The 13,292-nt window shown below is 39.7% G+C and overlaps 1 protein-coding gene across 1 annotated transcript; it reads left to right on the forward strand.

The window, feature by feature from the left end:
• Positions 1-750: 750 nt before the first annotated feature.
• tmem86a (transmembrane protein 86A) lies at positions 751-13,241 on the forward strand. The gene is made up of 3 exons (XM_030136195.1): positions 751-895; positions 7,270-7,534; positions 8,097-13,241. Exons 1-3 carry the CDS (start codon positions 875-877, stop codon positions 8,522-8,524), a joined length of 714 nt encoding a protein of 237 aa, XP_029992055.1. The 5' UTR covers positions 751-874; the 3' UTR covers positions 8,525-13,241.
• The last annotated feature ends 51 nt before the right edge of the window (positions 13,242-13,292 follow it).

Here is a 13,292-nt window from a genome sequence, read left to right on the forward strand (position 1 = left end):
TTTTACAGCATAGGCAAATATGTAGATTTAAAATAAACAAACAAACAAAAAAAAAACGCAGTGTTCATACATTTCACTAATAACGATAATCCTTAATAGAGTCATAAAACTTTTTATTGGTTGGGCTATTGAATGTGCTCTTTTATTATTTATTTTCAACTGAAAACCCAAAGTGAGATAGACAAAAAGAAATACAAATAAAACAGTAAAACAGGTTTGCTGTAGTGAACTTCAACACATAAATTTATTCAACTACAGCCGTATTATTCTGAGGTTAATTTGGGCTAAGAAATTCCATATCTTACGTATTAATACAAATAGTCTTCAGAAATTAGACCAGTTTGATTGTTAACATTTGTGGTAGATGTGGCGAAAATTATTTTTGAGATGACCAAAGGGAAACACACAGATGTGGGACTATATAGCCTATTTAATAGTAAGATTTTTGTCTGAGAGATTTTAGTGAGGTTTTACATACATTTTATTCCAGAAGTGCCCTATGACGCAGGGTTGTTGGTAGACAATCAAAAATAAGCTCCAAACAAATGTGACCAACGAGCTCTATATTCTTTAAAATGTAAATAAAGGCCATCTGCTCCGAAATGTAAACACCACAGTGACTCCTCCTATCCGGGCGTCCCTCACGGATAGTCCCGCCTCTTTTAGCACCACTCTCCTTTCCTATTGGTCATCAATGAAAACCTTGTCCACGTTATGGCTGGCCTCTGACCTCCCACTTGACGTCGGACCGCCTACCTCAGAGAAGACAAAAACAATCGGCATCCCACATACAGCAGTATATAAACAGGGTGACCTAAACTGTGTTTAGACATCTTATATCGTTTCACCGAGAACTTGGCGGACCGAGGGAGAAATGGTTTCTCCAGTGACAGTGGTGAGTATAACCGTTAAACCTCGGCCAACATTATCCACACTGAAGTGAAATGATAGAAGCTAGTGCAGCTAAACAGAGGCTAACTTCCGAAGATAAAACTGTCCTTGTTTATGGGTTTCAAAGGTGGCATCTTTAGCCTAGCATTGAGTGATTTTTATCCGTTAGCATAGCTTGTCATAGTTGTCTTCGAAGGCTAGCGGGTGCTGTTGGATATTATAATTCAATTACCAGCTAATAACGTCTGTTTGCGTAATGGTCTGTTACTTAATTGACAAAGAAGTGTTGTCATCATCTTATTGCTTGTTTTTATTTTTTTATAATGTACGTCTGTGCGCGTGGACTCACAGGAAGTTATATGTGATGTGAAGTCGTTTCCTTGATTTTTTTTGTTTTTTGTTTTGTTTTGTTTTTTTGCGTTCACGCTTTACTTTCTAATTTTTCCATACACTAGAGGACGTTTCCACACATTTCCAAAGGCAGCCCCTGACAAAAAAGAAAGCCAGTCATGTGACGACCTTTTTTGTCTTTTTTCTTTCCCGTAGCCTCCAGTAACGCATGCGCCGAGCTGTGTTCTGCTGTGGCTGGCTTTCTTTTCATCTCCTCTGATGTGTTTTACATAGACTCTATTGTTTAACCCAGCTATCAGGTCCTTCACAGACATAAATACCACTAAAGGGAAGTGCCAGTCATTGCAAAAAAAATGTGACAGCTAATGTAAATGAATAATTCAATCAGCCCCAGCATCTTCTTACTTTGATGGTGATGCTATGAAATGTTACCCCTTTTGCAGGAGCCATGAAGGATGGTGTGTTGTAACTTGGCCTGTAAAACCACATGTGAATCCTGTGAGAGGAGCCTGTGTGAAGGAATTCTTTCCACACAGGCCAGTTGCCTTAGTGATGACAATGGCGTGCAGTTTCTTGGGATTATTAAGACATTAACCTTTCCCTAAGCCTCAACCCCAGTATTACAGCAAAGGGGAATGTGCTGTCAGTGCTGTCCGTAAATAATGTGGATCATGTGAATCCCCTCTTTATTTCTTGGTTATAGATGCATACGACCATTGTCCATTTGTCCTGAAATGTTCTTGCAATACTCTGAATCAGTTTTGAAACCATTCCAACCACGCTATGATAATGTTTCATGGTTAAACTGAGATCATCTTTGTTTGTGTGGGACAACCACTGCTTATAGAGTATTATCCTATGTTGCACTGTACTTATCTGACCCCAAGTTATCCTTGGAGTTGAAACAGCTGCGAGGTGGAGGGAAACCGTCTGTGTTGTGTGATGCTACATAGAAATAACATTGTCATATGACTCACATGCCAGCTGTGCCTGCTTATGTTACACTTCCTCTCTGCCAAATGGAGTACATGAGAGTTTGCAGTTCTTTTATGTATTTCTATGTATCATGTTCCTAGCGCTTGACTTGCATATGACCCAGAATGTTGAATAGATGTCATGGCTGGATGGAGGATGTTTTTCAGTGCTTGAATGCAGTTGTTTTGGTTGTTCATGGCTGCTGTCGAAGCATTAATGGCTCCTAGTTTCTTGTTCCCTCCTAGACTGCAGTGACAGACCAGTTTGTGGTTCAGTAAATTGGCGACTAACAAATTACAAATTTAATGCAAGTCATTTAAATCAACCTAAAATATTCATATTTAATTTTCCACAAATACTGCATGCAAGTTAACAAGTAGTTTTCATTATTTCCTAGCTGTTAACAATGGTTCATAATAGTTGGATCAGTGAGATTGTATATGAAGCTAGTTATGGGGAAAAAGTTATCACATCCATGTTCATCTCAACAAATACGCTTGTGTGTTGGTGACCATGCAAATGCAGTCAATCATTAACTATTTTGTTCATTAACCGGCATCAGAGGCAGTTGTTTACAGTCCGTCAGCACTTCTGCAAACAGCCGTTTTTAATTGCATGATCATTCTAGCTAAATGATAACACAATTATTAATTTTATTTGCTTTTGAAATCAAATTAAATCAGAGACAGTATGTTCTATTCTCTTTTTTAGTGGCGACAGCAGACTGTAAAACACGGCTCATAGCCATCGCTAAGGTCCCCTACAGTGTCTCAGCAGACACACCGACGCCTCAATCGATGAGAGTGGAGCAGGTTACGACTCAGACGATAACTTGCCCTCAAACCAAACCCAGTGTTGTTCAGATATAAGACACTGATAGAGAGAAAAGAAAAGAGACTGCTAACATTACATCCACTGTAAACCAGTTTAGAAATTCCATTTAGAAGTAGGCTTTTCTTGATAGAAGAGTTTCAGTCAGATTTAAGCTTTACCCATAAAGACCCAAACATCCACTAGTGACCAAAATCATTTAGGACTACTGATGTAAAATGTTAAATAACTGTTTATCCACTAATCCCATCAATACATGTAAATAATTGTTGCAAAATACAGTTTGTCATCTTTTCATGGTCATCAGATATGACTCATTTGGACATTCAGAGGCTCCGTATTTACTGTGGAAACACCGTCATCTTCTATGACATTGATTCCCCAGTAAAAACCATGGCGTTTGATTAATGACAGTGGATGGAGATGCTTGGTTTATATTTAGTTAATGATATATTGTACAAAAAAGCCACTTTTTCTTCAGTTTTCTCTGTTTTTGGTATAATAACCCTTAAATTTAATTGGAGCTTTTATGGACATCAGTCATGATCAGTAAATTTAATGTAGGAAAATACCTGATTTTTACTTAATAATGCAAAATACTGAGCATAATATTAGAATAAATGGTGATAAATCACTTAACAAAAGTTAAAAATAGAGAAAAAAAATCATGTGGGAACTGCCACAGAAGTAGCACTGGGTCTTTATGGGTTAAAGACATAAAGAACCATGAATTAGACTAGAAGCACTCGGAGAGCGCAGACCTCCACCAAGGCTGATCAGTGGCCCCCCCTGTGGGCCCCCCCCACACCAAGGAGGTTATATTTTTGCCAGGGTTTGTTTGTTTGTTTGTTTGTTTGTTTGTTTGTCTGTCTGTCCGTTAGTGTGCAACATAACTCAAAAAGTTATGGACAGATTTTGATGAAATTTTCAGGGTTTGTTGGAAATGGGCCCCCCCGTGGGCCCCCCCACCCCCGATCACCACCAAAATTTAATCATTTCTTCCTTATCCCATTTCCAACAAACCCTGAAAATTTCATCAAAATCTGTCCATAACTTTTTGAGTTATGTTGCACACTAACGGACAGACAAACAGACAGACAGACAAACAAACAAACAAACAAACCCTGGCAAAAACATAACCTCCTTGGCGGAGGTAATAAACAGTTACACTTGAGGTAATTAGAGGCTTAAGAAATATACCAGAGTGCATTATCCTTTAGTGTTTTCATTCAAGACCAATTAAAAAACTTATCATCTGTATCCTATTCTTTGAATACAGTATGTTTTCAAGACAAACAATGGGAAGGGAAACAGCAGACTATGGCACAAACATGACGTACACAATTAAGGCCAAAGGTTTTGGGAATCTATGACTTCCTCACACCTTCCGTCTTTATCTCTATTCTTCTCCACAACATCCTCTAAAGGCCTCAGTATGCCTTAAAAGCCTCACTAAACACTAACATTGTGAGTGATTTTTTTATTTTTATTTTATTAAGATAATAAAACCATTTGCCGTCTTGGATCATTAATTCTGTTCAGAGGATTTGATCGTCTGAGCCTGACCTGCAAATGTCACTGTTTATTAAAGCGAGATAGATAAGACAAGCCTTGTCTGAGTAAAGGACGATGCCTGGAGCCATCCTTGAATACTTACAGTGCTACAGAAATATGTTTGTGTTGTCCTATGTCCCATGCCTAAGTGGTCACAAGTGGCCTGATAAACAGAGTTGTGGTATTGGCTAGTCTGGGAGTCGTGCCAGGGTTGTCTCCTCTGCTTTGTGATTTGATGGAAACACCCAGTATTAACACAAATACACACAAACACACACATTGTCACAAGACTTGCACTGTGCTTTATATATGTCTCGGGCCGCTTTATGAAGTTGATGTTCATTGTAAAGGGGTGTATTACTTGAAATAATCATTTCAGTGTCTTTTTCTCTGTGCGGTAAAAGTCAGCCAACAGCTTTTTATGTTACCATTCTCAAACTAACGATGAAGAAGTTATGCTATTGCTAGTTGATCATGCTAATTAATCTAAAAGCAGGATCACAAAGAATAGCATCTGTAACATAATTGAACAAAATATTCATAGTACACGTAGAGGGAAACATGAAATTTAAAGATAAGATGAAAACTGTCTGAAAACACAGGATTTAAAATTGCCCTAATGTGCCTTCAAATATTTATTAACATCCTTGATGTAGTTAGGAGTTTGTCACGGTTTCAAGACTTAAAGTAAACAGAAGTTCTTGGTTTTAGTTGTTTATGCACTGACACTATGAGCATTTATTTAACCACCAATTGAGTAAGTAGAATAATAGAATAAGTCACATAAAACAACAGATCAGTCATTCAGAACTTTCATATACAATAAAATATAAATGATATAGTAAGCAGGGGAGGTTCAGGGTAAACAGCTGTGTTTTTATGGTAGTGGGTAGTAGTTACAAATATGCACATGTACACACACATGGAAAAGAGACCACATTCAAGCACAAATACATCAAAACAATTACAATAAATACCAAGTGCTAGTACTGAAAAACAAAAACTAAAGATGATAAGCAAATGTTGAATATAGTATTGTATGACATCACTAGTAAATAAAGATAGAAAAATACACCATAACAGATAACTGACACACAGCACGGAATGACAGACAAAATGTAACCAAAATAGAGGCATGAGTACTTAAGACTAAAAAGCGACAGTTTATTTTCTGTCAAACAAATGTGAAGTATAGTGTTTTAAGAGAGTGTGAGGGTGTCGAAGAAGATGTATGTGTGTGTGTGTGTGTACAAGCTATTTACAAACCTTGAAGCCTCAGGGATGAAGTTGTTGCAGCGGTGTTTTTTGTTAGCAAATTAACAGAAAATTCACAAACAAAGACATTGTTTTTGTGCATTTTGCTGGTGTGGAAAGGGCCATAGCATGACAATATTTCTGAAAAGCACTGATGTGGTCACTGTAAGTTATTACGGATTGAGGGCATTTATTGTTTTCCATGTAATCTTTGCAAGCGTGTTTCAAATCCCGGTTGTTTTTCTGCTGTGTTAGATAATTCAGGTACACCAGAGTGTTATTGAGAAGTTGTGCAATCCAGCGCCTCCTCTTCCTCCCCTCCTCTAGGATAATATACTATATGAACTCCAGTGACCCCTCATTCTTTCTCTTCTTCTTCTTCTCACCTCTCCCCACACTTCTTCACACCTAAATCCAGCAGTCATGTGATTCCTGGTAACCCCATCCTGCTCACTCCCTCCCTAAAGCTTCACTTCCCCATGCTACCTTTCTTCTGCTCTACTTGCTTATTATTTCACAATCAGAGCATCGTTTTCGTTTGCATCACTTTCGCTGAATGTTTGTAAAAAGGGATGGGGAAAAAAATGGCCTGAAAATGTCATTTGGGAAATCAACAAGCAACTCTTGCCTCAGTCTTTCTCAACCCACCCATTTCCAGTACGACCCCCTTTTCATTCCGTCTCACTCTTAGCCTGCTTAGACTTCATCCTTCCTCCAGTGGCCTCAGCTCCAGTGAACCCTCACTCACTTCATCCCCCTCCCAACTCCTCCTTTTATGTCTTCTCCCTCATTGATTCTCTGCCTCGAGCCTTGTGATTCTCAGAACCACAGGTGGGTGGTCATTTCAGAGGTGTTTTGAAACCGCTATCAATCACGTATTTTTACTGATCCTGTTGGGATCATTTGTTTGGACAGAAAGAAATATGGCTCGTGACACAGTTGGGAGGAAGAAGTGGAGACATGAGATATGGAGAAAAAGTTGATGAGAGTAAAAAAAAAAAAAGATCTGGAATGGGTGAAAAAAAAAACACAGAAGGGAAGGCTGCAAGGAGCCAAGCTGAGGAAACTTTTCTGTTTCTCCTTCTACTTGCTGTTCATGGGTTTCACATGAGCCACAAAACACATGCATGTCTGATGTGATGATGTAAAGTAGTGGCCACACAGAGCAGGTTAGACAAGTGCTTTATTTTAGCAGTTTGTGTTCCTTTTTTGAGTCAGAGATATGTGACACTGCTGAAACTCACTAAGTGCTGACTCTTTTGCTTCCTGTGATATACTCCATGTCCTTTGTCAGCAGATAAGAGCTCTTTTAATCTCGAGAGACCTAGCAATCATATCATATTTGTCTGACTCATGTAATAAATGTACTCATGTAGGTGCGCAGTCATTCAGAGTATTTCATCTACTTTTCAGGTCAAGAGTGAAGGCCCGAAGCTGGTGCCGTTCTTTAAAGCAACCTGTGTGTACTTCGTCCTGTGGCTGCCCACCTCCAGCCCATCCTGGTTTAGTGCGCTGATCAAATGTCTCCCCATCTTCTGCCTGTGGGTGTTTTTACTGGCCCATGGCTTCAGCTTCCTGGGTGCTCACTCCAGTGCCCGCAAGATCTTGGCTGGCCTCATCTTCTCTGCACTGGGGGATGCCTTTCTCATCTGGCAGGAGCAAGGTTACTTCGTCCACGGTGAGGAGAAAATTTATAATACAGGTGTCTCACCAAACCTCCTTTGCCTCAACAGGGAGCTTGTTTTTGCAGTGTTGGCTGTAAAAGCTGTTGGGAAAGCATAATATTATCAGAGAACATGGTTAGGAAAATCATAGGGAAATGCTGTTTGTTGTTTACACACCGGTGTCCTTGTTCGCCTTTTAATTTATGTACTTTTTTTTTTTTTCATGTAATCCTTTATGGTTTCCAAGTATTGTGGAAGTGTCACTTTCAGTTTTGCATAAATATGCTGCTCTGTTACTTGATCTTAAGCCCATTTTGGACTTGTTGTGACTTGTTTCAACTGCTGCTTGGCCCACATTTCAGAAAAGTCTAAAGAGTGAAACAAAAAACAAATACACAAAACTGGAAATACAACGTCCTAAATTTTAATTAAGCTCACTTATTAATCACATTTTTGCATTTTTCATGCATGAAAACCTAAAGCTTAACACTTTCAGGGCTGTATGCTTTTTACTTTTTAAGTCAGACTGAGAGACAGACAAGATATTGTATTTAACATTTCAATCTACTCCCATAGGACTTCTGATGTTTGCCATTACTCACATCCTCTACTCATCTGCCTTTGGGATGAAGCCCCTTAATCTGCGTGCAGGCCTGGTGATAACTGCCGTGTCCACTCTGAGCTACATTCTGCTGTACCCGTACCTGTCTGGGCCCTTCACCTACCTGGTGGCCGTCTACATCGCACTGATCGGCTTCATGGGCTGGAGGGCCATCGCAGGTTTGCAGCTGACCAACGACCTGTGGACCTGGACCAAACTGTCAGCCTGCCTGGGCGCCGTGCTCTTCATGGTCTCCGATCTCACCATCGCCGTCAACAAGTTCTGCTTCCCCGTACCCCACTCTCGTGCCATCATCATGGCTACCTACTACGCCGCCCAGATGCTGATAGCTCTGTCGGCCGTCGAGTGCCAGGACGTGGAGGTGGCCCGGAAGAGATCATGAGGTACATCGGTGTCTGCGGCACCCGTCTGCGAGGCAGGGAAGGGGGGAGCTACACCCTGTTCGGCCCTGAGTGATCATGGACACATCTCACTGCCAGATTCCCAACCCTCAGCCCTCATCTCGGTGTGGCGCTCCCACACAGTTGTTACTATAGCAGCTGGTCCACTAAAGCCTTCACATGGCTATCACTCTACTACTCCACTAGTATGGTAGTTTTGCACCTATCTTCTAATCATGAAGACGTGGTAGTATTATCTTTAGCCTCTCCCAACAACAGTCCTACCTGCCTCTCCCAATCCTAGAACGGCTGTCTTGCAATCTAGTTACCATGGAGACAAGTGTAGTGATATTAACCTGCTATTTAGAGTATTACTTTACTTTAACTGCAATGTTTTAATTTAAGGGGAGCATGTCACTGGGGACCTTTAAGAAGTGTGTTTGAGTGATTATGTTTGTGTGTGTGTGTGTGTGTGTGTGTGTGTGTGTGCGCGCGCGTGGATGCGAACATGTCTGTGTGTGTAACACTCTTACCTCTCTTTCCACACAGACTTATCACACAGTCATCACACTGAGCCCCAGAATCCATCTACTATTTTCATGTGGTCCAATAATATAATTTGTAGCCGTTTGCATCTTTTCAATATTTTTATTTTTTTGTTGTTGTTTGTTTTGTTGCCTGAAACACTGTTAAAAAGGGAGCTCTTATTTCTTTACACAGATGCCCTTATGTGGCTTTTCAGTCTCTGTTCCTCTGTGTTTCCCTGAATTAAGGGTGCTATTGTTAACGTCAGGAGCATATCCACACCCATTTTTATTACCTGCAGTCCCTCCCATTTCACTTTCATACACCACACTGCCTTTGTTCCATTTGCTCTTCAACATTCTCAACAAATCTACCCATTATTTTAAGTAGTGTGTCCTTCAATGCCTAAATATTAAAAAGAACGACAGAGACAGAAACAAAAAATACATCAGTTGGTTGAAAAGACAGGTTGAGAAAGTTACATAATTGTTGAGCGAATGTGATGTATTGTTACTTTGGTGAATGCGCACTTTCACCAGAGGTTTTATGAACACTTTATTGTCACGATAACAACGCATTAGACACAGCAGACTGTACTTATACAGACCAGAGCACCTGCTACCCCTTTGGGTGTTAAGTATTTCAGGTGCTTGTCATTGTTTTTCTTGCCAGCAGTTTTTTTTTCCCCACAAATATAGGTGCGAATGACGAGCACACACCTAATTCATACAAGTCCTGCTGGTTTTGTTATTAGGAAAAGTCGATGGGGTTCTTATTGCTGGTGTTACACAGCCAAACCATGCTGACATTGGCCTGGATCTACGTTATGATGACTGAGAAGACAGAGCTGTGTTACAAGAAAAGAAGGTGCTATTTGTTCTGCAACTTTGTGTGCAATGTGCACATTGATGTGGGATTTTGAGGGCATTCACTCACTCTTAATGGCACACACACAAACTTATACACAGCCTGAACTGTATGATACAAACCCAAATGGAAAAAAGGGAGATGAGGCAGTCGTGCTTGTCAAAACTAGGCAACACATATCCCATTATTCCCAATAATTCCCCCTCATAGGACACTTCATCATCTTTAATCCTGCACAATCCACCACAGCTAATCCTCGACAGGTTGGCCGGTATTTTGTCTTTCATCTATCACACCCCCCCATACTTTTATTTGTTTGCCCTTCTGCAAACATCTCTAATGTTTATATTAGTATGAAGTGTCTTATTCAGCATTTAAGGAGTATACTGCGGCTCTTTCAGATATGTACATATATGCATGTTGTGAGTGTGTGTGCCTTTGCGAGAGTGTGTGTGTTGCCTTTGACTTAGCTGTTCGTCTTTGTGTGTGTGTGTGTGTGTGTGTGTGTGTACTTGTGACAAGTCAGAATCAACTCAAGGCCAGAAATGCTGTGAATCATCATAGTTAAATGGAGTAGAAACACTACTTTAATGTACTCTCACAAAGCTCTTAAATCATTCTTCATACCTATCATCATACCCACAGAAATGGAAACTTTTCACCTATTTTACAGCAACCCCTGGAACTTTGTGTGTTGTTACATGAGGATTACTTCAGTATCAAAATACTTTGCTTACTTATATTCGAAACTACAAAATTCTGAGTGTTTGATCATTAGACATGCTTCCACATGTTTATATGATATAGGATGTCTCTGACTTTAGGATTTATACCACTAAAAGTTTGCATCTAACAAAGAAAATATTATTTCAAATACAGTAGCCAATCAAAGTATTAATCAATAAGAAAAAAGCAGAAGATTTTGTAGCTTTCTTTGGCATTTTTATAATGGTCCAGACCAGTGAATCCAAACAAAACATATACTGCATATTGTATTGTCATGGAAAAGAAACTGCCCGTATTATGGGTTTTACATACGCACAAAAACTAAAATGTGTTTATGCATCACATCAGCCACCATGACAGATCTGCAGGCAGACCATGGTGTTGACACTCAACAAGGTTTCTTAAAAATGACTGCAACAATAACAGCATATAGTCTTAGTTTGACCGGGAAAGACACTCAACCCAAGTGGCTATTCTTGACAACTGCTACGCTAGATAGTTCCTCAAACATCTTTTAGCCTGTCAGCATGCTTGTCAGCACAATATTTCTGCTTTGTCAGTCATCAGGCCAACTCTGTGACCACTTGTCTTGGGTTCCACGTTTTAATTTGTCCTCCCAGCACTGCAGCAAAGTCATACACTTCACAAGAAAGTTCCCTGCTCTCATTTCATTCACCTCAGTGGCAGATCATGTTCTGTCAACAATTAATATACAGTAAGCCTTTGTGCTGAAGGACACTCTCCGTCCACTGAGGTTAGCCTGCAGACATGAAATTGTCTGTTTATTAAATCAGGGTTATGGAAAAGTAAAATGAGTGATGCTACGATTGACTTCAGTATACAACCATGAGGGAATGACTCAAAGCAGACATGCTCATCTATTCTTGTTTAGCTGAGCTCTACTTTTTTGTCCTCTGCCAATAAAACCTCCAGACCTTTGTTCCTATGCTCTAATGGCTTCATGCCAAAAGACAGGCTATACTTTGAAGTATTTCTGGAGTTATTTATGTTGGCCAAACTACACTCAACTAAAATCTCCACGACTATGGAAACTGAAGTTGCTTTGAGAGTGACAGATGCATGGAAGACAAGATGCAACACAAGAAACTTATCTATTTTGAGTCAGTGGCCCATCAGTGTTCACCCTGGTTCATAAAAGACTAAACAGATTACTGCGATTGTTCACTCTTGTATTTTATATGGCAGAGATAACCAAAGCCTTGAGCATAATAGAAAAGTAAGCTAATTTCAATGAGTGGAACCTCTACTCTTACGGACTAGTTTGCATTAGTTCTCATGTATCAAACAAGCTTTTGTTTTGGTGGGGACAGAAGTTCCACTTGTCAGACAGATTATGGCCTTCCACTTAGGAGGAAGGTTATTGTTGAGCAATACTGTAGCTTGAATTAGGTGAGGAGGTGAAATATGACACACAGGAGAAGACTCCCTTTCCATCCGGCCGTTAGCTGCCATCCTGTCCCCCACAGATGGTAGTCTAACAGGGGCATCACTTTACCTCAGCCTGTCAACAGCCTTGTTGTTCTGAGCTTTGTGCTTGCAGACAAAAGGGACCCGAGAGAGCTGTGGGAGGCCAGTATGATGTGGCCTGGATTGTCAGTAATGAGTTGGAACCAGTAGCTGTTGTAGTATCGAGGACGGCGGTGTTACTCTGTCCTCTATATAAGTTGGCACTTTCCTTTGATTTTTAAGATTTCTCTTTATTTTGCTGTTGTTTCCTCTGATTTAAAACCTTTGCTGTTAAAGTGCTGTGCTCATTGTGATGCAGCGGTTGACATTCAAAACTGAGGTGTAAAGTGTGTGTAACATGCATGAGAAGTAAACAAATCCTACACGTCAACCTCATCTACACAGACGAAGAAGTGCACACCACATCACGCCACCCCGGTGTTCTTATTACTAAGACTGACAGTTGTTTCAAATCAGTATGAGCTTATAAGTATGTAAAATAAAGCCATCCTCTTTTTGTAAAATGAATCTGAACCCACTGTGTGCTGCACTTTTCTGTATCCAGAGTAAGGCCAGTCAGTCTTTGTTAAACTAGCAGCAGTAGTGTTCAATACAAATGATTGTTGTGTACTGTATCCTTATAAGTATATGCTACTTTCCTTATTTTTCCTTTCTCTTGAAGGCAACTCAATTTTTGTGTTCATGTTTAAGCAAATGAAAGTGATGTATTAACCCATGAGAGAATCACTGTTTTACATTTTTAGGCATGAATTGCTCTTGAAATGTTAAAACATTCATGTATAAATCTTTCTTGAAAGTGTTATCTTTTTATTTTCAGTATAATATCCCAAAATTTCATTGTTAACTGTCTCTGTGGGAGAAAGCTGGTTTTGTTTTTCCACAGAGACGTTACATTTTATTTCCCTGAAGGCCCGTTACAATGCAGCATTTGACAATTATTTTATGAACATTTTTGTATTTTTATTCTATGATACTCTTTACTTTGTTCTTAATTTTCATTTTGTGATTTGTTTCTTTCATGACTAGAGAAAAAAATAGTTTCTTTGCTGTAGTGAAACTGCTATGAATGTGAATATCTATTGGAGAAATAAATGCAATTGCAATGCAACTTCATCAAGATGTCCTTGTTCTTTTTTGTGTGTTTGTTTTGGTTCAGTAAAAAAA

The sequence above is a fragment of the Sphaeramia orbicularis genome, chromosome 6 (assembly GCF_902148855.1).
Source record: "Sphaeramia orbicularis chromosome 6, fSphaOr1.1, whole genome shotgun sequence".
NCBI classification, from domain to species: domain Eukaryota; kingdom Metazoa; phylum Chordata; class Actinopteri; order Kurtiformes; family Apogonidae; genus Sphaeramia; species Sphaeramia orbicularis.

Excerpts from the sequence above, each read along its gene's own strand:
- tmem86a (XM_030136195.1), top strand. The coding sequence starts at position 875 with ATGGTTTCTCCAGTGACAGTG. Across the intron at positions 896-7,269 it reads TGGTTTCTCCAGTGACAGTG|GTCAAGAGTGAAGGCCCGAA; the intron begins GTGAGTATAACC and ends TCTACTTTTCAG. Across the intron at positions 7,535-8,096 it reads GCAAGGTTACTTCGTCCACG|GACTTCTGATGTTTGCCATT; the intron begins GTGAGGAGAAAA and ends CTACTCCCATAG.